The 27,813-nt window shown below is 42.2% G+C and overlaps 1 protein-coding gene across 2 annotated transcripts in view; it reads left to right on the forward strand.

Moving 5' to 3' along the window:
- LOC141978317 (tetraspanin-15-like) overlaps window positions 1–27,813 on the forward strand; it is a 198,080-nt gene that overhangs the window by 95,020 nt on the left and 75,247 nt on the right. For both annotated transcript variants that reach the window (XM_074940328.1, XM_074940327.1), the window contains exons 4-5: window positions 10,765–10,860; window positions 27,225–27,338. In XM_074940328.1, the coding sequence (XP_074796429.1) occupies window positions 10,765–10,860; window positions 27,225–27,338 (210 nt within the window). The remainder of the gene's footprint in view (window positions 1–10,764; window positions 10,861–27,224; window positions 27,339–27,813) is intronic.

A 27,813-nucleotide genomic window follows, 5' to 3' on the forward strand; every position in this document is an offset into this window, starting at 1 on the left:
CTGCCTGCTCGATTCACCTGAGCAAAGGAGAATTTGTTTTCTCCCAAGTCATTGTTTGCAGTGTTAGTCTATTTAAGAAACTCTCACCTCTTCTTCTTTTCTGCATGGCTGAATGCTAAATATTTCTCATTAACCATTTTTTCCTATATTGTGTGTTAGTTTTGCAGTTATATAGTCTGTTGTACACTCTGAATTAGGAGAAATTATGTCGGAATTATTAATAAAAATACAATGCTCTTTAACTTTCCTCTTGCCCGCAAATTAGGTTAGAGATACACTAGATGTTGGCACCAGAGCTGAACACCAGGTTTCAATTTACCGACTCAACTGATACCTTTAAAGAAATTTCCCTCTCCTGTTATATGACCACATTGTTAGAAGGGTTGGGTAAATATTGTAAGCAAAGGATGGGAAGAACTTTTATGTCTCTTGGATGAGAGATACAACCAAGATTCTCTGACTAAACTTGAGGATTAAAGTTCCTCATGGGAAAATTTTTGAAAGGGGATCCTTCCATTGGCTCTCCGTCACCCACTGTATCAAGTTTCAAATGCCTGCGTAGGGCCTAAGGGTATTAAATCAATTGAAAGTAGAACTCAGTGGGAGTTGGGTGCTTAATGCGTTTTCAGTTCCTTTGGAAAATCCCAATTGGTATTCCCCAGGCTCCCTATTCCCTTGGGGAAACAATGTCCTGAACTTTAATGGTGAGATTTTCAAAGACACTTAGCTGGTTTGGATGCCCATTTCTCATTAATTTTAATGGGAACTGAGCATCCATATCCTTAGTCAGCTTTGTAAATCTCCAGCTAAAAACCCACAGGAACTTTCTATAAGGATAGTGGGTTTTGTGCAACGTTGCTTTGCCAGCTTGTGCACGACACCCCGCGGTACTGTCCTGCTATAGTGCGGGTTTTGTTTTATTACTACAGTAGAGACAGTGAAGTACTGTGGGATGGGAAATGGTCCTAGAAATGTAAAATATGCAAAAAAGTTTTAACTTGTTGCTTTAGGGGCTATACTGTGTTTTCTTTTGCAGTTAGTTGGTTTCAATATGGGATTTATATTAATAAAATTCACACTGGATCCTAATTACACAGCTTAATGGGAGTGTTAAATAAGCATTGGGAAAAGAGTTTCCAGTCTTCCTCTTGTACCGACTGCTGAGCTCTCTGACTTTTGTCACTGTTTTGTATGGAAATTTAGTTACATCTGTCAAAACAATAAAGGGGCCAGCAACAGCAGAAAGCAGGCATGAGTATTGAGTGAGCATGTCACTCCAGGAGACTGCTTTCAAAATAGCAGGAGGATTGGTTCAGGGGCTTGAAATTGCTAAAAGTCATAGGGAATCTTCTCCAAGCTTTAGTTACATTCACTCCTGATGTCCTCGTTTGTAATGTCAAAGAAAATAAAGGCCATTGATAATTTCTTCTTTTCTGACTAATTTTATAGGGCCAGAAGAATTGTGAGACAGGGACAGACAATTGCTGCATCAAATGCAGTGTCTCCTCTCACCCAGTGGTCACTACCAAGTGTTGCAGTGAATCTGTGAAACTCACATGATGCCCCCGGTTAAATATGCAGCTCTGTGTTATAATGGGAAAGAGAGATCTTCCTGATCTTAGTTAAGGATCAAAGTTTGCCCTGAAGCATTAGGATTAATGGTCCTTGTCAGTTTTACCCTAGTTTAGTTATATGCTGGAGGGTGACATTCACTCCTATGTACAAGGCCCCACTCAAAGCCCTATGCATCACTTAAGCCCTTTTGCAGTCTTTCCAGCAAAGGATTGATCCCCCCCCCCCCTCCAAATCCTCTTTGGAACGTGCTGAGCTTATTGCCTCAATTATGTTAAATGATGCTTGAAAGTTTTGCCTGTATGATGCCTGTACATCACTGTAATGGAGAGATTAAAAATGCTTACAATAGTTGTTCTTTTCTGCCACTTCTGAATTAAGCTGAAGAAACCCTGCTACTTCCAGTATTAACTTAACATCACAGTCAGTTAAATGCCTTAAATACAGAACCATAATCTCTGCTGGCTTACACAATACCCAGTATGGCTGAACCATTTCTAAAATGCATACTTAAGGGCTTTATAAAAAATCTGTTCTTTCTGTATAAATGATTTCATGGCTCCTTTAGCACTATAATAGCTGGCGGGGGGGGGGGGGTTTAAAGAGTGTATTATCTCCTCAGTGACCTCAAACCCTAAACACAAATCGGTACTCAGGAGGTTCGATCCTACTGAGTCATAGCCAAAGAAAAGGTTTTCATGAGCCCCTGTAGTGAAACAGAAGTTCACACGGCTTGTTGTTGCATTGCAGGAGTTACAGATGCCATTTGTTATGTGTTAAGCTTCCAGTTCCTCCTCCTGGGTTGGTACCGTGGATGGATTATCTCTTGTGTTAGGCCATCATATTCCAAACAGGCTGAGTCACCTGAAGTTAGAGATGTGGGGCCTTATTCTTCATTGCCTTGCAACGTAGGTTGTCATGTGTACCTGGGGACAGTGAGTGTAAAATCCTTCCAGTTGCATGACAGAGCAGAGGGCTCTCTTTTTGGTGCACAACCGTAAACGACAGCACGAGGGGTGAGGAATCAGGCCCTTCTTCTTAACTCTGATTTCTTCTTCACGTAGTGTCCCTACAGGTGCTCCACTCTAGGTATGCTAGTACCTCCTGTGTCTTCAATTGGAGGTTGCTCACAGCAGTGTCTATTCGGCCCACGCACACGCGCTAGTCGGCCTTGTGCCCCGTGCCGTTGTTGTATAGAACCACCCTCAGTTCCTTCGCCACCACCTCAGCCTGGGACTGAGCTCTGGCAATTGTCCCATTGAGATTTCCCCAACTTTTCCTCTTTTATTAATAACACATGCCCACCTGCCAGAGGAAGAGGATGATCAGCGGGAGGGAGAAAAGCTGCAAACGTTTTTAAATGGAATTGCAACCCGTCGGTTAAACTTGTGGTTTGAGTAAAACCATTAGCATCCAAATCATCCCTTAATTTAATTTAATGGGCGATATAAATACTTAATTAAAAATCAAACAATTGGTGAGAGAGAACAGAGATTTAACAAGCGATGAATCTTCTTGACCTATAATTGTCACACTGCACAAAGCAAATGTGAATCTGCATTTGGAATAAACTACGAGGCATTTAATTATGCCAATTGATATGTAAATGTGCTCATGGAGTTGTAGATTTAAATTAAATACCTGCGTTTGCTGCCTTGTGCCAGTTGAATGCATCCGATGAAGTGAGCTGTAGCTCATGAAAGCTTATGCTCAAATTCCTTAGTCTCTAAGGTGCCACAAGTCCTCCTTTTCTTTATGCAGCTAGAATTATTTAGCCCTCGGCCATTTAACCACTGTCTTAAAGTCTAGATTTAATTCAGAATGTTGTGAATGGATAGTACCACTGGTCTAGAGTATAAGATTCTTTCAACTGGGGAACAGTATGTCTCCGTGGGGCCTACAATATTCAATATTCTGGATCATGTAGCTTCTGGATACAGCTAAGCATAGAAATGGTCACAGACAGCCTCTTTATGAGACTGTCTTGCTTTAAATTGCTTCATCACACTAAACAAACAGTTACCTAATTTATAGGTGCAGTGGGTTCTTAGAGCGCTCTTAAAAGTTTCTGGATAGCCAGGGAGAAGAGCATTACTACCATGGCCTCATTCTAACATCAAATGACCATAAGAGCTCAGGCCTTAGGAAGCAGGAGCGACTTCTTCCCTGTGCGACCTTGAGCAAGTCTCTCTGTTCCTTAGTATCTTTATTGGGAAAAATAGGGATAAATCCTTCCCTACCTCAGAGGGGGTAAACTCTTAAACGTTTGTGAGGTACTGTGGTGACAGGGTCGTGTACATACATTACAAAGACTAGTGCCCCAACACCTTGCAGCCTGAGTGTTCACTTTACAGGCATTCTCAGGGTGTACTTTGCCTTCCTGCAGATGAACACAAGTGGCAAAGACTTGCATCTTTATGCTGCCAGCAAAGAGACACAGTGTGTGCACTTGTCTGTTCTAAAATCAGTGTCGATCATCCCATGAAGACATACAGGGAAGTGCTGGACGCTCAGAACGTGCACAATGAAAGCCGTTCAATATTAAGCCAAAAAAAAATCTCTCAACTGAAAAACCTAAAAAAATATTTTGGCAACACACCAATTTTTCATAAAAAAAAAAAAAAAACTATTAACGTTATGTTGGTCAAAAACATTCATTTTTCACTTGAGTTTCTTTTTAAAATGGAAAAGCATTGATTTTTTTCCATCAAAAAATCAATTAAAATAGTTTTGGCCAAACGAATAAATTTTTCATTTAATAACCTCAAAAAATCTTTTGGCAAAAATTTTGATTTTTAAGCAAACAATTTATTGAAGAAAATTTCTGGCAAAAATTGAGTTTGCAATTAAAAATCTTGATAAAAGAATTGGCAAAAAAATTGCTTTTTCACTGGAAAAAATCAAATGAAATTTTAAGCCAAAAAATATTTTTTTTAATTGAAAAACCTCAAAAAATATTGAACTGTGGCAGAGCTACCAGCTATGGCAAACCTGCGGCTTTATCTTGTTTGTCTTCAAGCTAATGATGGTCATAAAAAATGCCCGGCAGTCTATCTTTAGATGTGGAAAAATCAGAATTAACACTTTAATAAATTTCTGCATGAGCGATTTCTTAAAAGCACTTTCAGAATATCCTGCTAATTTTTCCATCTCAGCAGGCTGCATCTTCTCCTGTGGGGAGCCTATTTGTTTCTCCTCTAACCTCTTCTTTTTCAAATTCCTCTAGCGTTCTTCTTCCCTATTCCCAGCTTGCCCAACGTTTGATTTTCATGTCAGAATTATGCAAAACAATCCCCCCCTCCCAAACCTCCCGCCCCTTCATTAATATTTCTGAGTGTTTGTGGCTGGCGCTATCTTGTCGGAAGTCAGACCACAAACATACTCTGGGAATAGAGCCTGCTGTTTAGAATTAGAGCCTTTGCTCTGACCAAGCTAATAAGCTTTCCAAGCATCTGTGAACTACTTTGAAGTATCCAACATGTCAAAGTATTCTTGATTTGTGCTCTAGGAATTGCAGGATGTGTCCTTGACTGGCTACCTCTGTCTCTCCCTTAATGTAGCTACGTGCATAATTACCAAAAAGTAACTGGATAAAGGTTGGTAAGCAGTGTTAATGCTTGCAGGGGGCTTCTTTCCCATTTGTAGTTCCCTCGCTCCATTGAAATGTTCTTTATTTAGCTTGGGCCAACTCCACGCATACACTTGTGCCAGGTTCAAGACCCACACTTCAGTCTGGCATCTGCAGTTTGACAATGAAAGGAGGGAGAGCCTCTAAGGCAGTGGTTCTCAACCTGTTTACCATTGTGGGCTGCATCCAAAACTACCTGTATGGCCCTGAGGATGTCACAGGGGCCGCAGCTGTGTGCTGATTGGGCTGCAAGTGGACTGTGGGTTGAGAACCACTGCTCTAAGGACACAGCGACTCTAAGGATGTGGGGGAGGACAGTGTGACATGATACTTGAGGGTATACCACAACATAACTGGCGTTTTAAGTGTGTGAGGAGGATCTTAAAGACACACACACAACCCTCCTGCTGCTGCAGAAGTTGAGCAAGCTGTTTGTTCTCTTCAGCCTTAGCAATCCACATTTTTCAAGGCCATTTCTGCTCTTCTCCCTGTCTTGTAAAGCTCCCTGGATGGAGCGTGGGAGTTTACACAGGGAACCAGGATTCTACCTCTTCTTTACTAGTGAATAGATAAGCAGGCTTGATTCCATGCTTGTCATCCTCAGCTGGGAACAATTTTCCCCTCCCACCACACTCCATGTAATCAGGATACTCCACTAAGCAATTTGACCACCTGGGGTTGAAAATTGAATATCCAAACCAGAAAGTCGTTCTCTCCCGATGTTCCTTATTGCAAAAGAATAAAATCAGCAGTGTCATTGCTTTAAATTTCATCTGAGTTTCAGTTGGGTGCAAAGGACCTTTCCTTAAACTTGTTTTGGCATCAGGAAGAGGCTGCTATTCAGTGTGATAAAATGTGGGGACCCTATGTAGGAGTTGGCAGCGAAAGGGTTAGTACAGTCACTAAGAAGAGACCACAGCTGCGTGCCCTTAATACAGTGATTGTGAGGGTGGCAGAGACAGGCCAGCTGTGTTGAGTTAAGTAATTTCTCTCAAGCATGCCAAAGGCTGAGCTCTGAAGAGATAGGACTAGCTCATGGCTAGACACCACTGAGGGAAGGAACTGGTGAGGAAAGCCTTTCTGCATGTCTGTTTGTGGTCTCAGATTTATTTTAGCTGCACATAGGATTGCCACCTTGGTAATATTTAAAAACCAGACACTCCAGCAGGAGTGCCAGAATCTCCCCTGCCCCACTCCTTCTCGAGGCCCCACCTCTTTCCCTTAGCCCCCCCATCCACTCCTTCCACCTCCCCCTCCCCCCAGCTTTCCATGTGCTGCAGTCAGACACTGGTACTAGATCAGTATCTCTCGCTGCCAGAAATGGGGGCTGGAACCCTTGTCTTAGAATCACAGAATAACAGGGTTGGAAGGTACCTCAGGAGGTCCTCTAGTCCAACCCCCTGCTCAAAGCAGGACCGATCCCCAACTAAATCATCCCAGCCAGGGCTTTGTCAAGCCTGACCTTAAAAACTTCTAAGGAAGGCAATTCCACCACCTCCCTAGGTAACTCATTCCAGTGCTTCACCACCCTCCTAGTGAAAAAGTTTTTCCTAATATCCAACCTAAACCTCCCCCACTGCAACTTGAGACCATTACTCCTCGTTCTGTCACCTGCTACCACTGAAAACAGTCTATATCCATCCTCTTTGGAACCCCCTTTCAGGTAGTTGAAAGCAGCTATCAAATCCCCCCTCATTCTTCTCTTCCGCAGACTAAACAATCCCAGTTCCCTCAGCCTCTCCTCATAAGTCATGTGCTCCAGCCCCCAATCATTTTTCTTGCCAATTTTTCCACATCCTTCTTGTAGCGTGGGGCCCAAAACTGGACACAGTACTCCAGTACTCACCAATATCCAATAGAGGGGAACGATCACGTCCCTCGATCTGCTGGCATTGCCCCTACTTATACATCCCAAAATGCCACTGGCCTTCTTGGCAACAAGGGCACACTGTTGACTCCTATCCAGCTTCTCATCCACTGTAACCCCTAGGTCCTTTTCTGCAGAACTGCTGCCTAGCCATTCGGTCCCTAGTCTGTGGCGGTGCATGGGATTCTTCCGTCCTAAGTGCAGGACTCTGCACTTGTTGAACCTCATCAGATTTCTTTTGGCCCAATCCTCCAATTTGTCTAGGGCCCTCTGGACCCTATCCCTACCCTCCAGCATATCTACCTCTCCTCCCAGTTTAGTGTCATCTGCAAACTTGCTGAGGGTGCAATCCACACCATCCTCCAGATCATTTATGAAGATATTGAACAAAACCGGCCCGAGGACCGACCCTTGGGGCACTCCGCTTGATACCGGCTGCCAACTAGACACGGAGCCATTGATCACTACCCATTGAGTCTGACAATCTAGCCAACTTTCTATCCACCTTATAGTCCATTCATCCAGCCCATACTTCTTTAACTTGCTGGCAAGAATACTGTGGGAGACAGTGTCAAAAGCTTTGCTAAAGTCAAGGAACAACACATCCACTGCTTTCCCCTCATCCACAGAGCCAGTTATGTTGTCATAGAAGGCAATTAGATTAGTCAGGCATGACTTGCCCTTGGTAAATCCATGCTGACTGTTTCTGATCACTTTCCTCTCCTGTAAGTGCTTCAGAATTGATTCCTTGAGGACCTGCTCCATGATTTTTCCAGGGACTGAGGTGAGGCTGACTGGCCTGTAGTTCCCTGGATTCTCCTCCTTCCCCTTTTTTTTTTTTTTTTTTTTAAAGATGGGCACTACATTAGCCTTTTTCCAGTCATCCGGGACTTCCCCCGATCGCCACGAGTTTTCAAAGATAATGGCCAATGGCTCTGCAATCACATCTGCCAACTCCTTTAGCACTCTCGGATGCAGCGCATCCGGCCCCATGGACTTGTGCTCGTCCAGCTTTTCTAAATAGTCCCGGACCACTTCTTTCTCCACAGAGGGCTGGTCACCTCCTCCCCATGCTGTGCTGCCCAGTGCAGTAGTCTGGGAGCTGACCTTGTTCGTGAAGACAGAGGCAAAAAAAGCATTGAGTACATTAGCTTTTCCCACATCCTCTGTCACTAGGTTGCCTCCCTCATTCAGTAAGGGGCCCACACTTTCCTTGACTTTCTTCTTGTTGCTAACATACCTGAAGAAACCCTTCTTGCTACTCTTAACATCTCTTGCTCTTAAACTCTTAAACACACAGATCCCTACTACATGAGCTAAAGAAACTCTTGAAGTTATTGGTAATATGTCCCGGATCCCCTCTCTATGCAACTAGCTATTATGTTGCAATACAAGCTCTTATGTGATGCAGTCCAGGAACAATGTTACTAACAGGCTGAAAAATGTTAAGTAGGGAGAGGATTAAATGTGCAAAGGGCTCTTTGGAGAGAATACTTAGATCTCTGGTGTTTAGTAGCGGCATAACATTAGTTCACTAACACCAACGCACAAACAAGTAAAAAGTAAATAAACAAAAACGGGGGACAGAATCCGATCCAATACAACAAATCATAATTGTAGCCAACAGCCATACGACAACTCTCATGGCTCGTTGTGCTGCCTAGCCCTGTCTTCAAAGGGCTGAAATACCTGTGTATTAATCCCATTTTGTGGAGGGATTTTTCTACAGACACAATCTAAGATGCTGTGGGCTTCCCTGACAGCTGTCTATGCGCGTCTCACTGATAATGGCAGGCAGGTGGATAAAGATGCTTTTATTTACTGAAGGTCCTGAGGTTGTATTGAAAACAAAGGATTTGTATTTGTTTAGAACCAGCTGGTGCCTTTTGTATCTGCTCTGCATTAGAGATCTTTGTCAACTTGTTGTTTGTGTGTCCCGGTCTGCGTAGCAGAGTCCTGTGTTTCATGACCTTCAGGGGGGAAAATAGTACATGATGATAGGTCTTTGACCATAAGGGTCAGATTCTGCTGTCCCTTACTAGAGTTGCCAGCCCTCCAGGATTGTCCTGGAGTATCCCAGAATTGAAGATTAATTTTTAATTAAAGATGATGTCATGTGCAGAAACCTCCAGGAATACGTCCAACCAAAATTAGCAACCCAATCCATTACACAGGAGCAGCGTCCATTGAAAGCAATAGGTATTGTAGCTGCACGAGTGGAACAAACTTCTGTAAACAAGTTGGCCATCACCAGTCTGTCCCCTCATGGCCGAGGACTGCCCAGCTCTTTATTTCCCCTCTACCAGTCCCTGTTACACAGCCCCTGTGCACCTTTGCTCAGCCAATCACTACACCCTTCTTGGTCTGGGTTAATTCAGACAACTCTAAAGTAAAACTCAAAATCCCACCAATCTGTCCCCGGGCCCAGCTTTTACCTCAGCCTGGGTAAACGAAAAGGTTTCTTTAACAGAGTCATTTTATCCATTCTTAGGAGGTGACCTGCTCTGGGGTTTGACTTGTAGCTGCCCTGCTCAGAGCTGGCTCCTTTTGAAGACTTCCCAGAGTCCACTCCCCTCAGCAACTATCTCAGAATACAGAATTGGTAGACAAGATTTAGGAAAAACTGAGCAGTTAAAGGAATGCACATTTTTGTGGCCTGTCTTCTAGGTTAAGTAGGCAGGGCCTGGCCATATTTTAGTCAGAATACCAAAGTGTGTGACTGCCCTGTCAAGTTTGGATTACTTGGGAAGTCGAGATTGAGGGAGCAAGAATACTTTCTCTGTGATCCAGAAAGACAGTTGGAATGACCTGAACACAAAATGACTGTGTCTGTAGACAGCAAAGCCTTTAGGTTAGGTTGACGTAAGCTGCCTTGCATTGACCTAGCTGTGGAAGTGTCTTCACTTAAATTTTGCTCCTGCTGATGTAAGTGCCTCTCTACGCCAATTTAGTAACACCACCTCCCCGAGCAGTGTAGAGTCATGGTGGTTGTCATTAGGTCAACGCAGCGTCAGCATGGACACTGCTTTGCTGTGTCAACTGTTGTTGGCTTTCAGGAGCTGTCCCACAATGCCCCACCCGGATAGTACAATCGATGCAAGCACTCCTGGCAAGGGCGTGCATCGCCAACACAAGGAGGCAAGCGTGCGCACACAGGCAGGTTAGTATCTGTGATGGCTCTTAGGCTGACATACTTTTGTAGTGCAGACATGGCCTTAGAATTTAAAGATGCAGTATGCAGCAAATAAAAGCAGAGGTTACATACAAGAGTGCTAACCCTGAAGGTTCATTAAATCAAGAGTCAGGCCCCGGAAATCATGAGACTTTAAAAAATAAATAAATGGATTCTTATTTTCCTTCTGCTGTTTCAGGTTTTAGGGATCACATTTTCGAGCTTTTCTTCGCAATTACAAAGACTGGGAATGTGTGTTTTTTGTTTGCTTATTTGTTTTTTTTAAATGAAAGTTGAGATTCTCATGTAATCACCTGACTCCAGTAGCTGGAGCTTTAAAAAAACACCAACTATTGTGAGATTCAAAATCACAAGACACAGCAACACTGAGGCCTAAACCTTGGACAGTGATCTGGAAAGATGGTGGTGGTTTGTAAAAAGGTAGCCTTGTATTTGTCTTCTGTTCTTGGTATTTTTCCAAGCATCTTCTTCACTTTGGTATTGTGCTTCTTTTTGTTTCCCCAGATGAATGCAGTTTTCCATTCCAACATCCAAGAGGGGATTCGGCACTATTATGATGACCTGGATTTCAAGAACATTTTGGATTTTGTACAAGAAAAGGTTAGTTTTGCTGTGGTTTTGCTTTTTTTTATTTTTTTATTGTGTTATTTTTTTAAGTGTTGGCATGTTATTGTAAAGATTGACTTGACACACTAATTCAGTCAATCACTTCCAGAAGAGCCACCTGTGCTTCATTAAATACCAACCAAATAAACAACATGCACAAACCTCTAGGACACCAAAAATCCAATCCTGTTCTTAAAAAAGGTAAATTTTATTAAAAACAAAATGGAAAAAGATACATCTGGAACTTAGGCTTTTATAAGCAGCGTTCCTGCTTATAGCATTGCTGTTCCACCTCCTTCTCCTGAGAACAACAAAGAAAAAGTTTCTTTCCCATTTTTAAAAGTTCTAGCCTTCCCATTGGCTCTTTTGGTCAGATGCCCACTCCTTTTCTTTTACCTGTGGGCTTGTTTACCCTTTACAGGTAAAGCAAGCAGAGAACAACTACCAAGAGAGATTTTTTTTACAGCCAACCGGCTGGCTGGGTGTCCATCAAAGGGAGGTACCCCACCACTTTATTTATCACACCATTTGATACCATTTGCCAGAATTTGGGAATGGGTGATAGGGGATGGATCACTTGATGATTACCTGTTCTGTTCATTCCCTCTGGGGCATCTGGTATTGGTCATTGTCGGAAGACTGCACTAGATGGACCTTTGGTCTGACCCAGTATAGCCATTCTTATGTTGTTATGATACCCGTAAGGTTGTTTGTATGAAATGCATTGATGGCATTGTAGTTCCTACTGGATAGGTATTATATCACAAAACCTGCCATCATTATCACCTTTGCTGGGATTCTCAGCACAGAGGTCAAGAAAGGAACAAGGCATGGAGCGTGAATTACCTCCTTGTGTGCATGAGCTCCAGCTGAGACACCAGTTGTGGAATGACTAGTGAATTGATTAGAGAGAGGCTTCCACAGCATCTGCTGCTCGGAGATGTGTGTATTTTATTACAGGTATCTGTGTGGCACTCCTCCACTAGAGTAGCTGGGTGTCGTATACATGGACTTGTACAGAAATACCAAGTAATTCCTGTGTGCAGGGAGCTAATAACCTACAGCCTTAATGTATATGTGTATCAGCCTTATGAGATTTCTCTCGCCAGTTACCCACAGCAAGGGGTTTTTTGATAAGTGACAGATTATTAATAGTTCTATTACCATCCTTACGAGAAGGGGAAAGTGGGGGTGATACAGACTTTGTGTCTGAGCTGGTACATTTTCATAGCTATTTGACAGTGACAGGACCCTGTGTTTCTTTAAAAATAGCAAGAACTAATATCTCCTGGTAGGTCTTTTAAAAATTGCTAAGCACCAGATTGAGATGCACAACAGAGAATGAGGAAGCTTCAAAATCATGTCATTCTGCCTCACTTCCTGACTACAGGCTCTGCTCACATAGGCTCCTGGGAAATGTGGTGTTGCTGTAGGGGATCTAAGGAAGGATAACTGCCAGGCAACTCGAGAGTCACTGGTCCCTATCACAAAAAGGAACACTGTTCTCTTTTTATAGTCTTGTTTGCTCTGGTAAAGGCATAACACAGAGAATGGATATTCACAAAGTCCTGAGCAGCAGATCTTCAATTATGTGCCTCAATAAGTCGGTTGGATAAACTAGTCTCTTTTGCACTATCTGTAAGATATCTCTGCTGAGTAGCTGAGTGACGTTATCTGGTTTTTTTTAACTCTAATTAGTTCACATAGTGCTGGTCCCCTCTGCCCACTAATTACTCATTCACGTAAGCCTTTTGCACGGGAAGTTAATTGTTAAATGTTTCAGTCCGTTCTTGCCAGTCCACTCTTCAGTCACACTTCGTCCCTGTTTAATGTTGACTTCCTTCTGTACATTGTGAATAGTTGTCATGAATCTCAAAGCACAGGCATACGCTCACAGCACAGTGAGCAGCTAAGCCACATGTGGGTGGCATGGGGAATAGAACTGCAAGCCAGAGTGGTCTGCCACTTGAGCTGAAGGAAGCATCTGTCTGAACCTGTCATGTCTGTACCAGTGCTCTACTTGCTTTATGGATAAATAGAGGATTTGACTCCTCCAGGTATCAAATGACACCATTCACCAGGCACCTGGCCATTTCAAAATGGGAAGGATCTTGTGACTTAAAGCATCTGAAGTCCATTGCTGGTTCTGCCACAGATTTTGTGTTGACTTTATACGGTCTCTCTCTTGTGGCCTGATTTTTCAAAGTTGCTGAATACAGATGCTGACTAGAGGCCGACCAACTCTAAAACATCAGGCTGTTACCTTCTCTGTAGTGTAGATTTCCTGTCTGCACAATGAGACTCCTCCCCTAGTCCCCAAACTGACCAGGGTCTTGCAGCTTCTTTAATTAATGTTTTTCATTAGCATTTGTAACACACAATTCAGCCTGTGGAAAGGAGGGACTCTAAGTGACCAGCTTCAGCATAGCAGCCGTGTTAGTCTGTATCCGCAAAAGGAAAAGGAGGACTTGTGCCACTTTAGAGACTAACAAATTTATTTACGAAATGCTGTTCGTTTTCAGCATCTTTGTTGAATTTAGGAGTGGTCCTATTGCGAAATGTTTTATCTCTTAAGGGCAAGCCTGGATGCAAATTCACTGGAACGGTCCAGTGCTGCCAAAAACGTGCTGTTCTGAGCATAGTTGAGTCTCGGAAGGTGCACAGAGCCCTGCTGCAGATCACTAGTGACAGTCCAGGATTGAATCTGGTCCGCACATCTTCGTTGCACCAAGTGTAGAATGCAGGAAGTGAGTTCCTTTCTGACTTGGTTAGCTTCCTTTTCCTTGGTTTTTTGCTGGTTTTTGGACCAGTGAAGTTGGAGAGAGAAGTAATCCAAGGTGCTAATGTTGCTTCGTATTCTTTCCCCATCACTGCTGCTGGCAATGTGCTTTTATCTCTTTGATTCAGTTTGTTTCTTTAAATTAAATGAGTAAGAGCCATTTCATCCACAAAACCCCTTCCCATAACTGGCAGTTCCTGTCCTCTGTTCTGCATTGTCTTCTCCTCCCCATCCCTGGCTTCCCCACATAACTCCAATATTTTAAGCTTGAACTCCCTTATTTTATTTCTCAGCAATGCCAAGCACCTAGATTTGGCTAACTAAATCTCCAGAGTGCTTTCTTCTGAAAACAGGGATGGTTTCTACAAATCATTAGGGTTTTGCTATTGATGATCCCATGTATAGTTAAGACTGAAAGAGAAAAGGCCTTGAAGGTCCCCGTTAAGCATTTTCTGATTACTTATCTGTTCTATTCCATCAGGGGGAATACACAGGACTTTTTTCAATATCCTTCCAGTGTTGCTTTTTTTGGGAGGGTCAGATTTATTGCAGATCAGTGAAAACTGGTAAGCTGTCCAATACAAGGTATTGCACCTTGAATGCACTCTGTACTTGCTACTCTTGTACTCAAACTTTAGCTAATAGATGCCATATTGTTGTGAGAGGCTGTTCTTGTGGCATTTCCACCCTGACCAGAAGCAGGAAACATCAGAACATGATCATGTTCTCAACTTCCAGTGCAGTATCGCTGGATAGTTTGGAAAGCATCTTAAAATCTCTGTGCTCAGCTGGACGTCTTGGGGGTTTGCTCATAAGAGTTTCCAGCACTGTTGGCTGTTCCGCCTCTTCCTGCCTGCTCTTCATACTCCACCTGCTTTATATACCCCAGTATCTGTTGTTGGTTTTGTTTTGTTTTTTCATTCATTCAAGCCTTCCCTTTGGGTTCTATTTCAGGCCGTTCAGGCTAGATTTGCATGTTATATGGGAGGTATGCAGTGTTTGCACAGGTTTTTTACATTTGAGACAAAGTAATTTGACTGTACTGTAGTTTCCCTTTAATGCGCACCCGATCAAGCATTATTGCATTTATTTCTGGTATCGTCAGATGGAAGTGTGGGAGCAATAGAAGTTAAAATATTAGCATAATAAATATTGCAACCCACAAGCTTGGGGGAACTGTTCCAGGTCCTGATTTTGTAGATATCTTTGAATGAAACCTCGAATCACGAGTCAGACCCTTGAAAGCTGAGAAGGGTACGTGTTTCTTGTTCATGTCTCAAGCCTCTTTTCAACCAGAAATCAGCAGGGTTAATCTTCCAACATTTCTATAGTTCTTTCCCTTATGGAATTTAACAGATCACCCTTTTGCTGGCTAGTCAATCCATCTCATAGAATTTAACAGACTGATATGGGTTGCCAGGGGTTCAAAATCTGTAGAGATTAGATTTCATTCTTTTAGGTTTCAGAGTAACTTTCTTTTAAAACCATTATGCATTTCTACAGAATTCTATTGGCTTTGCCCAGGATCTTCAAAGGGAGGGAGATAGGCATCCCATTCCCCTTGAAAGTCAATATGAGTTGCAGATCTTGGCCTTCCATCAGTCTATTCATTTTTATAGGATTTTTCCATCGAGGTTTCCTCACTGTGAAAGGAAAATCATTCTGTTGCACTGACGAGGCTTGCTGCCTGAGCTACTAACTGGTGCAAAACAAATCTACCAAGGGTTAAACTCCTTTTGTGTTGACTGCAGCCTGCCACCCACACAGTAGCAGCTTGCAGGATTGCATAGGACCCTAAGAATTACCATAGTGGATCCGACTCATCCCATAGCCAGATGGTTCAAAGGAATAGGAATACCTTGGGCCAGGACTATTCCCTTTTAACTCAGCCAGTTTATTTTCTAAGCTTGAAAGAGGATTTGTAATAACTTAATGTGAAATTGTGCCCCAGTGGACTATCTTAAAGATACCGAACCCTCTGATTAGCTGTTAAAATCAAAAGCTTTGCAATTTGACTGCAAATTGAGAGTGAATACAGTACTTCACATCTGAATAGCCCCTTTAATTGTAAAATGTCAAAGCACTTTACAAATAATGCACCTAGCTCCTCAGACCTGAGAGAGAGGTCAGTGTTATCCTTATTTCATCAGTGGGGAAATTGAGGCACAGAAAAGGAGGGAGTAAATTTCCCTTAGAATCTGTAGCAGAGCTAGGAATAGAATCCAGGAACTGGACTCCAGTTCTTTACCTTGACTAATATCATTCTTCTTCAATGGAAAAGTAAGCCAATCCCTCTTATTACTGAAAGAACAAAGTGTAAAGAACAAGATTCTTGCTATAACAAATTTATGTGTTATACATGCTTGGAAATAGCTTCAAAGCTGATATTTACTACTGCTAAAGCTTGGCAGTTTTTGCAAGTCATACCACTATTCAGAACTCATTCGGTTGCCTTAACTGAGGAAATAATAAATAAACTAGTTTTTGTATATTGTCAAAGGTAATAAATAATGCAAGTAATAATGCAAAGGAGATTGGTTAGGACTCAGTAAGTCATTTGGATTAGTTTCCCTTACACCATATGAAGTAGTAGCTGAACATTGATAATACTGGTCTCATGACAACTGTTGTTTTTTATCTACATATCAAATAGACTTCAGTGTGTGGGTGTCAGCAGCATAGTGAATTTTTGAAGGGTGCAAAAATCTCAGCAACTGAATTGTCAAAGGCAAGAGTCAGCAGGTGCAATTTGTGTCTTGTAAATGTCCTTTTTCTATGACTTCATGCACTACCCTTGCAGTCTGCTAGACCCAAAGTACTCTGCATTTCAATAACACCCAGGATCTCAAAGCACATTACAAATGTCAATTCAAACTTTGTCTACACACACTTGCACCGGTTTAATGGAATTGGGTTACACTGGCATCATTTAACTGGTGCAAGTGTGTTCATATATACTCTGAGGGTATGTCTATGCTGAAAAAAGACCCCTGGCAGCAGGTTTCAGAGCCTGGGCTCCAGCCCGAGACCAAATGTCTACAGTACTGTTTTTAGTCATGAATCATGAGCCCGAGTCAGTTGATACGGGCTCTGAGATTCGCCGCCGTGGGTCTTCTTTTGCCGTTAGGCTTGATCTACCCTATAAAGTATTGCCAGCAAAGCTGTGTTGACTAGGAGTGTGGGGGGGGGGAATCACACTCCCTAGCTGACATAGTTATGCCAGCAACCTTCCGCCCGCTCCCAGTGTAGACACAAGTTTACTGACAAGAGTGCTTTTGCCAGTATAGCTGGTGTCATTCAGGGAGGTGGTGTAGCTATCCCAGCAAAATAACTTGTTGTGCTGACATATGCTGCATCTCCACTAAGGGTCTTTGCCATCCATACCAGCAAAGGCTCTGTAGTGTTGATAAGCCCTTACTTCAGTTTCTCTAACCTATTCCTAATCAATTTAATCTAAACTGAAATAAGAGTGTCTACACACACTTGCACTGGTTTAACTAAACTGGATTAAAATAACACTTTTAAATTAAGCTGGTGCAACTCTGCTTGTGCACCTGCCCTGAGCCTCCTAACTCCCCTATGAAATAGGTATTAATATATCTATTTTACAAATGGGTAGACTGAGGCCCAGAGAGCTAAGTTTTTTTTTTCACAAGATCATATAGCGCATCTCTCAGTGTCACAGCCAGGAATCGAACTCCTCGGTCCTGATTTAAAGCCTCCTCCCCATACCACCGAGGATGGGAGGTTTTCAAAAGTGTTTAAGGCTATGGCGGCACTACGAGCTAGGGGTGTGTTTCCTCTGCTCATATACACATACCTGTGCTAGCTCGCACTGAGCTAGCGTGAGTATAAATAGCAGTTCTCCAGGGGTTTGTACTCAGCGCAGCTAAGCCGTATCTTGACTAACACTGCCAGTGCTACTGTGTCTACACAGCTATTTATACTCATGCTAGCTAGATCAGAGCTAGCGTATGTGTATATGAGCTGGGGAGTCACGCCCCTTGCCTGTACTGTAGACCTATCCTAAGTGACTTGGACCACTGGAAGTCCGTCTCTTAGACATACTAGAACCACTTCCTCCCCCTGCTTTATGGTTCTTTTCCGAAAAATAGTTCCTTTAAAAACAAATGGAAAAATGTGTAAAACAAGTTAACTGCTTAGCTCAGATTTATTGTTTGCACATACAAGAAATTTTTTGTGTCCCGTTCTTTAGATTGAAAATTCAGGCCCACTGCTTGCCTATAAATGAGCGTTTCTTTTGCAAACATGTTCTTCCTTTTTAGTCTCTTAGAAAAAGATGAAAGGTTTCTTTCACCAGTCTTGCTCATTATCCCATGAGTCTGTCACTGGGATGTGTGTTTTTTGTTTTAACAAACACTTGCTACAACCATCTAGAACACAGGATTGTAATACCACCATCAGATTTCTAATATCTACAATACCTTGCCTGTCATCACCATGGATCAGTTTTGATGATGTGACCCGTAAGGCCACATCTGTTGGGTTCCATCAAAGTGTTGCAAGGAAGAAAACATGAAAACTAGCTCTTATCCTTCATTCAGATCTAAAAACACATTTAAGTGTGTGGTCTCTTGTGAGAAGTAAATACTGGCACAATAAATAGCTAGGAATATATCTAGAACTTCCCAGGGAAAAACCCCCTCCAAGATCCTGACCAACACTTTGAAGGAGCTAGAAATGCCACCATGAAGAATCCACACCAGGTTTTCTTCCACCATTCGTCCTCGTGTAAGACTTTTGGCGCTGTAGTGATATAATCTCTTCCCGCAGAGTGGGCATGCACAATAAAACTTCATGTGGGACTGTGCACTAGAAAGGGACATTTCAAGTTCCTGAGTGCCGAGTAATTTTATCTCCAAAAAATTTACCAAATAAAAGTGTAGTCTTGAGAAATGGTAGGGGCCAGTTCTTAGCAATTGTCTCTCTCAGTGCCAATCCCGGGATGTGACTCCCCCTGTGTCTGCCACATGTGGTTCTTTCCATGCTTTAGGGGACCCCACAGTTAAGCACAGCAATCACGGCGATTAACTATGACTAAATGAAAAGGGGTGGGGGAGTAAAAGCAAAATGAAACAAGGCACAGACAGTGGTTGGTTCAGTTCTAATGATTTCTCGATGCCCCTCTGTGGAAGCTTTTAACAGAGGTTACACCTTAAAAGTGGGGTCTATCCTAGATGGGACACATCTCTAAGTAAACTACAACCAGAGTATCATTCCTCAAAATTAGAAGTGAGTCCTTCCTGTAGCCCAGTGGGCTAGCTTACCTCTATTATTCACTGCTTTGCATTATATTCTACTTTATTTTATTCAGCAGTAATGCAAGGAACCTACAGGCCTGTATCCTGTGTAAGACATTGGCTTCAGCAGCTAGCCTCATGCTCGAGGCCTACAAACTTTTACACAGATAAACATACATAATCCATAAGTTTTGGGGAACTGGAAGTCAAGTGTAAGGGGGAATTTTGTCCATAATGATATCCGCCAACCACAGAAACATGAGCTAACACCAGCTTCTGGAAGATGTATATCCTGTGATCTCTCCATCTACAGTGCTGAGTTAGAGTATTTGTGATTTTGCTAAATGGATTCATAAATTATTTATTTGGGAATATAGAAGAGTTCCTGTCGCTTGAGTGTTGCAGCTGTGCATGTTAGGCTTCCCATCTATATAATCATTTTAATAGTACTGGGCCTGATCTTGGGACAAGGACCTGTCAATTTTCAAAGCGTTAACTGGAAATTCTTATTCATAATCTATAGACCAGGCTGCATTTTGCAGTGTATCCTAGATAAATGATGCAGTTTATAGAAGGGAAAAGGACTTTCATTTTAAGGTTGGTGAGTGCGGTTCATTTTATCATGGATAACATAAAGAGTTTATAAATAAGCAACATGAGTAATCTTAACTAAATTCTATGAAATCAAAGAAAGTGTTTGAAATCTATTACTTAAAACACGCCATTCAAGGAGCTGGCTTGAGGCAGACAAATTAATAAATTATTAAGAATTTAAAATTTGAGTTAAATCCCACTGTTTCGCTCTATTTACCAAGATTAGCTTATGTATCTTACTTGAAATACATGGTCTAAGTAGACTGGCATTTCACAGTAGAAGCTGTTAGTACCTTCAGTTACAATAGCATTTATCGGCTCCATTCCTGAACTGGGACAAGAGCTGACCAGGATTCTTATGTGGATCCAGAGCATCGAGATCTGGCACAACTAACAGAGTGAGTTACACTTTGTAGAACGACTTTGTAAATCAGACCCCATGAACGGGGTTACGTGTCTTGAACCAACCTCAATCTGGGTAGTTGATTGAAAGAACATGAGGGGCTGTGTGCAGTGTAGCTGCAGGGCCACAAGGGGGCATGCTTGAGGGCAGAGTTCTATGGCAATCATCAAAGATATCCTTTCTTCACACCGATCCTCAGAGCGGTGATTCTTGTCTTTTTTGTGCCCAGTAAGGAGTTGCTTAGACATTGCCAGATACCTAATTAATACCCCAATTAATATAAATATCCTATACTCCAATGGCTTCTTCTATCAGTAACCAATTCTAGCATCAAATGACCTTGTAATGTCGCATATAACGATCTCACTATTTACATAATGTGTATCGAGAAGTTTTTGTACTCAGGCTTGCATTTAGAGAAGATATTTGCAAACATGCATCTCAAAAGAGGCTTGTGCCATCTTTAAGCATTAAGGGATTGCAAGACTTTTACAAGGTTTAAGAGGAAACATGAGTTTTAGAGCTTGTCTACACAATCCCGCAGTGTGATCTATGTGAGTATGAACTGTAGAACACTCTAAAAGGTTGTGTTCTAACTGCCCCAGGTAGCCCATGCTGGCACAAACTAAAAGGGACTGAGTGCATATTAATGTAGTCCTACGTCAACACAAACTGGGCAGTTCGAGCAACACATTAGCACTCTACAGTTCACACCCCCATAGACCACACTGCAGCATCTTGTAGACAAGCCCTTAGTCATAACCAAAACATTTCCCAACCATACACGTTTTCTTTGAAGTTAAATGAAGAAGACTTGAAAGTGCCTGTAAAAGAAATTACCTTCAGTATTTCTGTAATTGTTCGTGTGGGTTTGAAATGGAGGTTTTCCTCTGTGAAGGGAGGAGGGGGGTGAGAAAGCCCACGTTTACTGCTGTTGATAACAGATCTCGCCACGTTATTTCTCTCTAAAATATCCTGAATAAACCATCCTTGCATTTTTACAAAGTCTTGTATTTGAGAGAGAGCTCATTTCTATACCAGTCTCGTATCTCATACCAGAAGGATGTACCTGGGTTGTTGATCAGAGGAGCTTGCTGATCTGCTGGCTCTTTTGATCAAAATAGTTTTTATTTAAGATCTGCATTTGCAGTATATTTACAACTAACCATTGAAGACATCTGTCAAATATTCTCTACAAAGCAAGTATCACAATAACACTTTTATACAATTTCCAAAACAGAATATAAAAAAAGTGTTAAAAAAAATGGACATTTTACACTGGATATCAGAGTCTGTGTAAATATATTTGAAGTGATCAGTGTGGTGGTCTCTTTTCTTTGACACTTTGGGAGTCCAGATCTCAACTTTTCTAAAACTTTTGGAGAGCGTTTGGATTCAACTGAGAGGTATCTGCCATGAAGTTTGGATCATCATCTAAATGCTATTTAGGCAGGGGAGGAAGATATGTTTCTAATGAGGCGGGGTTGATTTGGATCAAACTCTTCAGTAAATGCTGTGTTTAAAAAAAAACAAAAAAAAAACAGCACACAAGGTTGGGACATAAACGCCTATGAGCATCTCTTTCAGACACCGCATGCCTGGCTAAGGATAAGCCAGGGAAGAGAGAAAATAGCAATATACTGTTGCATTTTTAAAACCCGATTTTTTTCCACTCTCCTGAAAGAGAACCAGAGATGTCTGCCGAGAATACAGTCGATCCTTGCCACTGACCTGTCAGTGAGAAGGAGGGCTGAAGTTTACAGGGTTGAAATTCCTTGGGGAAAGCTGTTCCTTGCCAAATGTCCTCTCTTGCTCAGTATCTTAAGGACGCGGGAATAGTTTCCTTAATCTGTTCTCTGCGGAACTGAACGGGGATCAGCACATTGTAACGCCTCAAAAATGTCACTCCTGCTAATCTGCCTGCTCAACTTCTTCTTCTTGCTAAGAAACCTAAAACCCTTGTGTCCCTCTTGCTCAGCTGCTTGCTGATAACATTGGGTTTGACCAGAACTAACCTGCTGCTTTGTACCTGAAGCAGGGAGTCATGTTCTAATCAAAACCCGGTAATGTCGGGCTAAGACCCTTAAAGGACCCTGAAGGAGTTAGGTGCTGAATTTTCAGTGGGAGTTTGGTACCTAATTTCTTTGGGCACCTATGAACATCCCAGCCTGAAGCCTCCCAGTACATGGTGCCCATTTCTCTTCAGGATTAGGTGGCCCCAATTCACACAGCCACAGTCTGGCACAAGATCTCCCCAGCCAATTTCAGCAGCAGGACTATGAAATCAGGAGCAGTGTTGTCTAGTGGTCAGAACTGTCAGCTGGGACTCGGGAGTAGAGCTAGGTGAATAATCTTTTCTGGGGTCTGAACATTTTTTAAAAAATTGTATTTTATTTTATTTTTTAAAGTCGGCTCAAACTCAACATGGAATTTTTCAGAATTTTTGGTGAATAGAAAAAGTCCATTTTCCAGAGAGGGTATTCAAACCTGCCTCTCCCACATCCGGGTGAATGTCCTGATCCTTTGGCTAAAGGTTGGGGGAGGGGAACAGCAACAGCACAGTCACCCCCATCTTCTCCTCCTCTGGCCATTTTGTGAATGGCCAAAACTATTTGTGTCAAATTCAGGAATTGTTTTGGTTTGACCAAAACTGCATTTTTTTTTTCCGTCAAAAACATTATTCATCCATTTCACTCAGCTCTACTCGGGAGACGGGGGTGCAGACTCCGAGTTTAGTAAAGTGTCACACTCGGGTCAGTTCGCCCCCTTTAACTTTCCTCCCAGGCTCTTCGATGTGCCACTTCTGTCCCGCTGCCAGCACGTTGGAAATCTGAGCTTCCCCAAAGTTTGAAATGTCAGTTAGAGGGGTGTTGGCAGAAGAGCTGGGCCTGAGCCAACTGCTTTTGGGTTTGGAGGGTGCGAGATCAAATCAAAGGTTCAATCCATGTCTCCTCTTCCCTGGGACATGATACTATCTCTACTGCACCAAAGGGGCCATGGGCTCTGCATTTTCAGACATCTATCCGTCATCAATATGTGCACTCATGTCATGTGGTGCTTATGGGAGAAAGGTGCATGACAGACCCCTATCCCGTTCTTAAACGACCAGGATTGTACAACTGATCCAACAACGAGTTCACGGGCGTTACTTTTGTTTTGTTTATGGAGGTGGGAAGTGCTTACCATAAGCATAACAGCAAAGGGGTGTTTCAAATAGCTGAAGTCAAAACAGTGGTTCTGGAAAGGATAAGGGAACACAGTGGGCGGGCTGTGTAAGTAGCTGCCTCACCAAGTCTATTAGTACCACAGAATGTGGATTTAAAAAAAAAGTTATGGGGAGGCCAGAACTTCAAGGTTCAAATCCAGTTCTGAATTTCCCCCAAAGTCTTGGTATGTCTGAAAATGAGATTTGAGTTGGGCCTTATCTTTAGACTTCTGGATTCCACCACTTGTATAATGTCTCTATTCATTGTGCAACTTTAATGAACACTTCTTATGGGTAAAATATTGAATGTAGTCCTAATTCTTGTCTGACATAACGGGTAAACGCTGACATCAGTGAAGCTACCACTGGGACCAAGTATGTCGCTTATACCAATGTGTGATGTATGTCGTTATACACTTACGTTTTTGTTCTCTGTGTTCTGCACGTTTACACTTTTAGAAGCCTGCTTTCTGCTGGGTGCTATTATATAGGAGAGGCTTCCATGGTGCTCCCTCATTCTTCTTATGTTTGTCTTCTCTTATTCTAAAATACAGCATCACTCACATTGGAAGCATGTGGTTTCCCTTTGTGTTGGACAAATAGCATTTAATTAAAATGACAAACAACCTGACCTGTTCAGCAACTTCAGCAATGAATTTGATGGTCTCGGTCCAATTGCTAGTGGACACACACCAGTTATTAAACTCCTCGCCACCACAGCTGGCACCGTCACATGTAATCTGAGCAGAGAGGCTAAGAGCTAAATGGACTATAGAGACTGAACTCCATTATCTTCTTTAGAGGTCCTCTCTCCATAACAGGCTTGAATATATTGGTCAGGTAATATGGGAAAGACAGAACACTTGCCCTCCTGTTATTTGTACAATGCCTTTGGAGGGGTAATAAGAGGACAGTTATCCAAGACTGACGCCTTTCCCCGCCAGCAACAAATGGACATTTCTTTCAAGGTAAAAATTTAAGCAAGCTCATTTAACAGTCTCTGTCCCAATTAAATAAACATGATGTGGTGTGAGCTTAGTTCCATCCTGCAAAGAACAGAAAATGACTTTCCTTGAACTCTCTCTTGTATTTTGTGAATATGAAAAAAGTAAAACCACCTTCTATTTAGCTGTAAGTCTGATCTCTAATTTAGTTTGACCTGGGGAGAGAGATCCCCATTAGAGAGTGGAGTCTGATTGGCATTTTGTGGAATGGAATCAGCTAGCCTGGGTGTCGGAGACAACTGAGAATAGTTAAAGACCATAAAATAAAACCTCTTGCTTGCGATCATAGTTAAATCAACGTGAATGAAAGATTAATGAGACTGATTTTTCCTGGGCTGAAATAGATCTGCTCACACGTGGAAATGAAAAACAAAAAACAACCCAGTCTGCAGCTGCTATTTGTCCTAGTCATAGAAAATATGAAAAATCAATTAGAGTTGGAGAGAGGAAACGAAGATCCGAATTAGAGAAGCATTGGTTCAATGTAAATGTCTCCAAAGGTGCACAGTTGGCCTACAATTTGGATTACAGACTTGCCTCAAACAAAGCTACTATACTGTTCTCCAGCCTGCCAATCTCCAGCTGTCTGCTCTACTGCTCACACCGCACTTCTGAGGGGCCAGGTTAGCCAGAGGCCAATTATCAGGACAAGTAGCACCGTGGATCTCAGTTATGCACTATTTTCAGTCATTGTCTTTGACTTGTTCAACTTCATTTGAGCTTATTGATAGTGGCACCTAGGGGGATGAGTGACCACATCACTAAAACCACTTCCAAAACTGGTCCCAATTATTATTGTTAGTCTTTGCAGGTTTTGACTGAGTCATGAAGACCGACCTGTCCTCTTGATCCTAGAGGGTGAACCCTGTAATTCAGAGGCCAGTCATACAGATGGAGGAAAGAGTGATGAAATCTGGTTGCTACTCCCTATGCTATGTGTCTCATGTGAATACAGACAGGGTTTCAGTCTCTCGGGCTGTCAAATTGGCCCCTTCAACCAGGACTAAATTCACTTACAAGTCTTGTGAAAATAATTTTATTTCTAGACTAAATTATCTAAAAAAGATTAATTTAAGGCCAATAAATCTGACCATCATCATGAGTTACGTTTCACTTAACTAGCCCATGCAATCTTGTTCTCAGGCCCTAGAGTGGGAGGAGAGAGGAGAAAAGTTATTGTCAAACTGACTGTAATTTATTGAAAAATATGTCCCTTCTGCAGCTTTTCTTGCATTTTCATTTGCAAGTTGAGTGTCAGTTATACAATTATAACTCACTCCAGTGCATTCTTTTTCTGGTACCAATCTCTGAAAAGCTGCAATGAGAAAATAACACTGTCCTTGGAAGCCAAATAGAACGAAAAGTCAAAAGTCAACACTTGGGAAAATCAGTGTATTTAGCACTCTGGTGCAGGAGGTTGGGTGACTTCCCATAAACCAAAGATATACTCCCCTGGCAATCACAAACCAACTTGAAGCTGATTGGCATGATAGTAGCCTTCCGCTCAGGCAAAATGAGTGAGCAGCTAGATGTTTAGTGATAGCCGAAACAACAGAAGCCACCACTCAAATCACAGACTAGCCTTGGCGCAAGGTTGGAGTAGGAGCTAAGCCATGTGATCTGGGGGGGGGGGGAGGGTTTCCCCGGAGACTGAATACAAATATAGGGGCTGGGTATTATTCGGTGGAGCTGTATTTGTCTAAGTCAGAAGCTTAAATAAATACAGAGCCAGGAAATAAGAGAAACAATAGTTAACGTGGCCCTAAGAGAGAGCTTTTGGGGCAGAGTATTGGTTGGAAAGAGGCTTGGAAGCATGAACAAGGAAACTGACTCCTACTCTGTTCAGAGAAATAGGAATTTGTGTATGTTCTTTGTAAATAGGATTGCAATAAATACCTGACACTTTTATCAATTTCTTCTCCTAATGGAAACAATCCAAAAGACCCCAAATATTGGCTAACCACTTGGACTAAAAAGAGTAACCGTCTAATACACTAAAAAGCCCCATATGACACTGCTATAAAGATAGAAAGAGCAAAAGTCTTACCTTAGTGTTTAAAAAGATGTATATAATCAAATCATCTGTCCCTTTTGGTCATTGGCAGGATTGTTCCTGCATGTTCTCCAGTCATTTGTCCTGTTTTAAATGAACAGAGATGTGAGGCCATCCTCTGATGATCATTATAGAAAAGGAAGTTGCTTACCATATCTCAGTGCAGGTCCAGTATCTGAGATCTTACTGCAAGTGAGCTGTCAACTCAGGCTAGTGGGGTGCCATATGGGCGGTCTTTTAGACTAGCAGTGCCTTGTAGTTTTACACAAACTCGTACTCTTGTAGTATCCAAATGTCTGAAGGAAAATCCACACATGCATATTGCATTGAAATCTTTGTGCCTTCAAGAACAAGCTGCTGAAAGGACTTTGTGGAACTCTCATTGTTCATAGCAAACTGACTCCTGCTTCTGTTCAGTTGTGTTTGTTGCTCTATTGAGCAAGAAATAATTTGAGCTCTTGTAATGTCCATTCCACAAACTAGCTCTTGAAATCCATGCCGTGCTGTGCCCAGGGGAGTGATGGGCTTAGAGGGTATATGTACAGATGGGTTGAAAATATTCAGTATTAAAAAATTACTTGAGCTTTCCTGTTCTGCTTCAGTACTTCTGGCATGTCAAGGCTGCCTTGCCATCTTGAGGCTGTTCCTAACCTCACAATCCCGACTGATTAGTCATCTGGAAAGCTGCTGTAGTTTGGAAAAGTAAATGCTGCACTTGGCCGGAAACTAAGCGCACTTAACAATCTCCTATCCTTCCTCTGCAATTCTTACTGACCATGCCAAAAATATTCTATCTGACTCCTGTAGTGTAGGTCCAGAATTACTGAGTTCAAGCCGTGACTTAGGGAGAACCCCAATATGACGACATTACATAAGGCTGTGTTAGTCTGAATGGTACAGAGTCCGAGAGAACCTCAGAGTTGGCCCATGTCTGGTAGCATGAATAGGGAATCCCCTTCTTGTTAGCTTCAGTTAAATGCTTCAAATATTTATCCTACTACAAACATGCTGTTATTTATCACTTGGTTACGATGCATTTTTAAATTTTTGTTTGCACAGTTCTCGTGTTGTGGAGGTGATGAATATAAAGACTGGAACGTCAATCAGTACCATTCATGCAACGGCAGTGGTCCTCTGGCTTGCGGGGTTCCATACACTTGCTGTATCAAGAAGGTAAGGGAGCTTGAGCGGTTAAGACAAGAAATTAAAGGGTGTTAATTAAAACAGCCATATAACAACTCGCTAGGGCCTTCTTGCATATGTTTCCTCTGTCACTTCTCACAATGTGGCTCCTGGTATGAGACCCATCTTCTCTGCTTATGCCGTCTTCTGAAATGGCCTTCACGTGTGTCTTCTCACATAACGGATCTTTTCTTTTCTCCCCTGCCTACTTGTGTCTATTTTTCTCACTCTCTACCATTAGCCTCTTTATAGACTGTCCTGCATTTATCACTCGAACAGACCAGAGGACGACAACTCCATTTCACAGCAACTTTTGAGGTTACAAATTCTTTTCATTCTGCTTTGGAATGAAAACAAAACCTTTCAAAGGGGTTTTGTGAAACGGTTGCATGCGTTAGTCACTCTTGATAGCCTGGGGGGTTAGGATACTGGCCTGAATTCAGAACAGTCTTTCATCCCAGATCAC

This window comes from Natator depressus, chromosome 26, assembly GCF_965152275.1.
Source record: "Natator depressus isolate rNatDep1 chromosome 26, rNatDep2.hap1, whole genome shotgun sequence".
Classification (NCBI taxonomy): Eukaryota; Metazoa; Chordata; order Testudines; family Cheloniidae; genus Natator; species Natator depressus.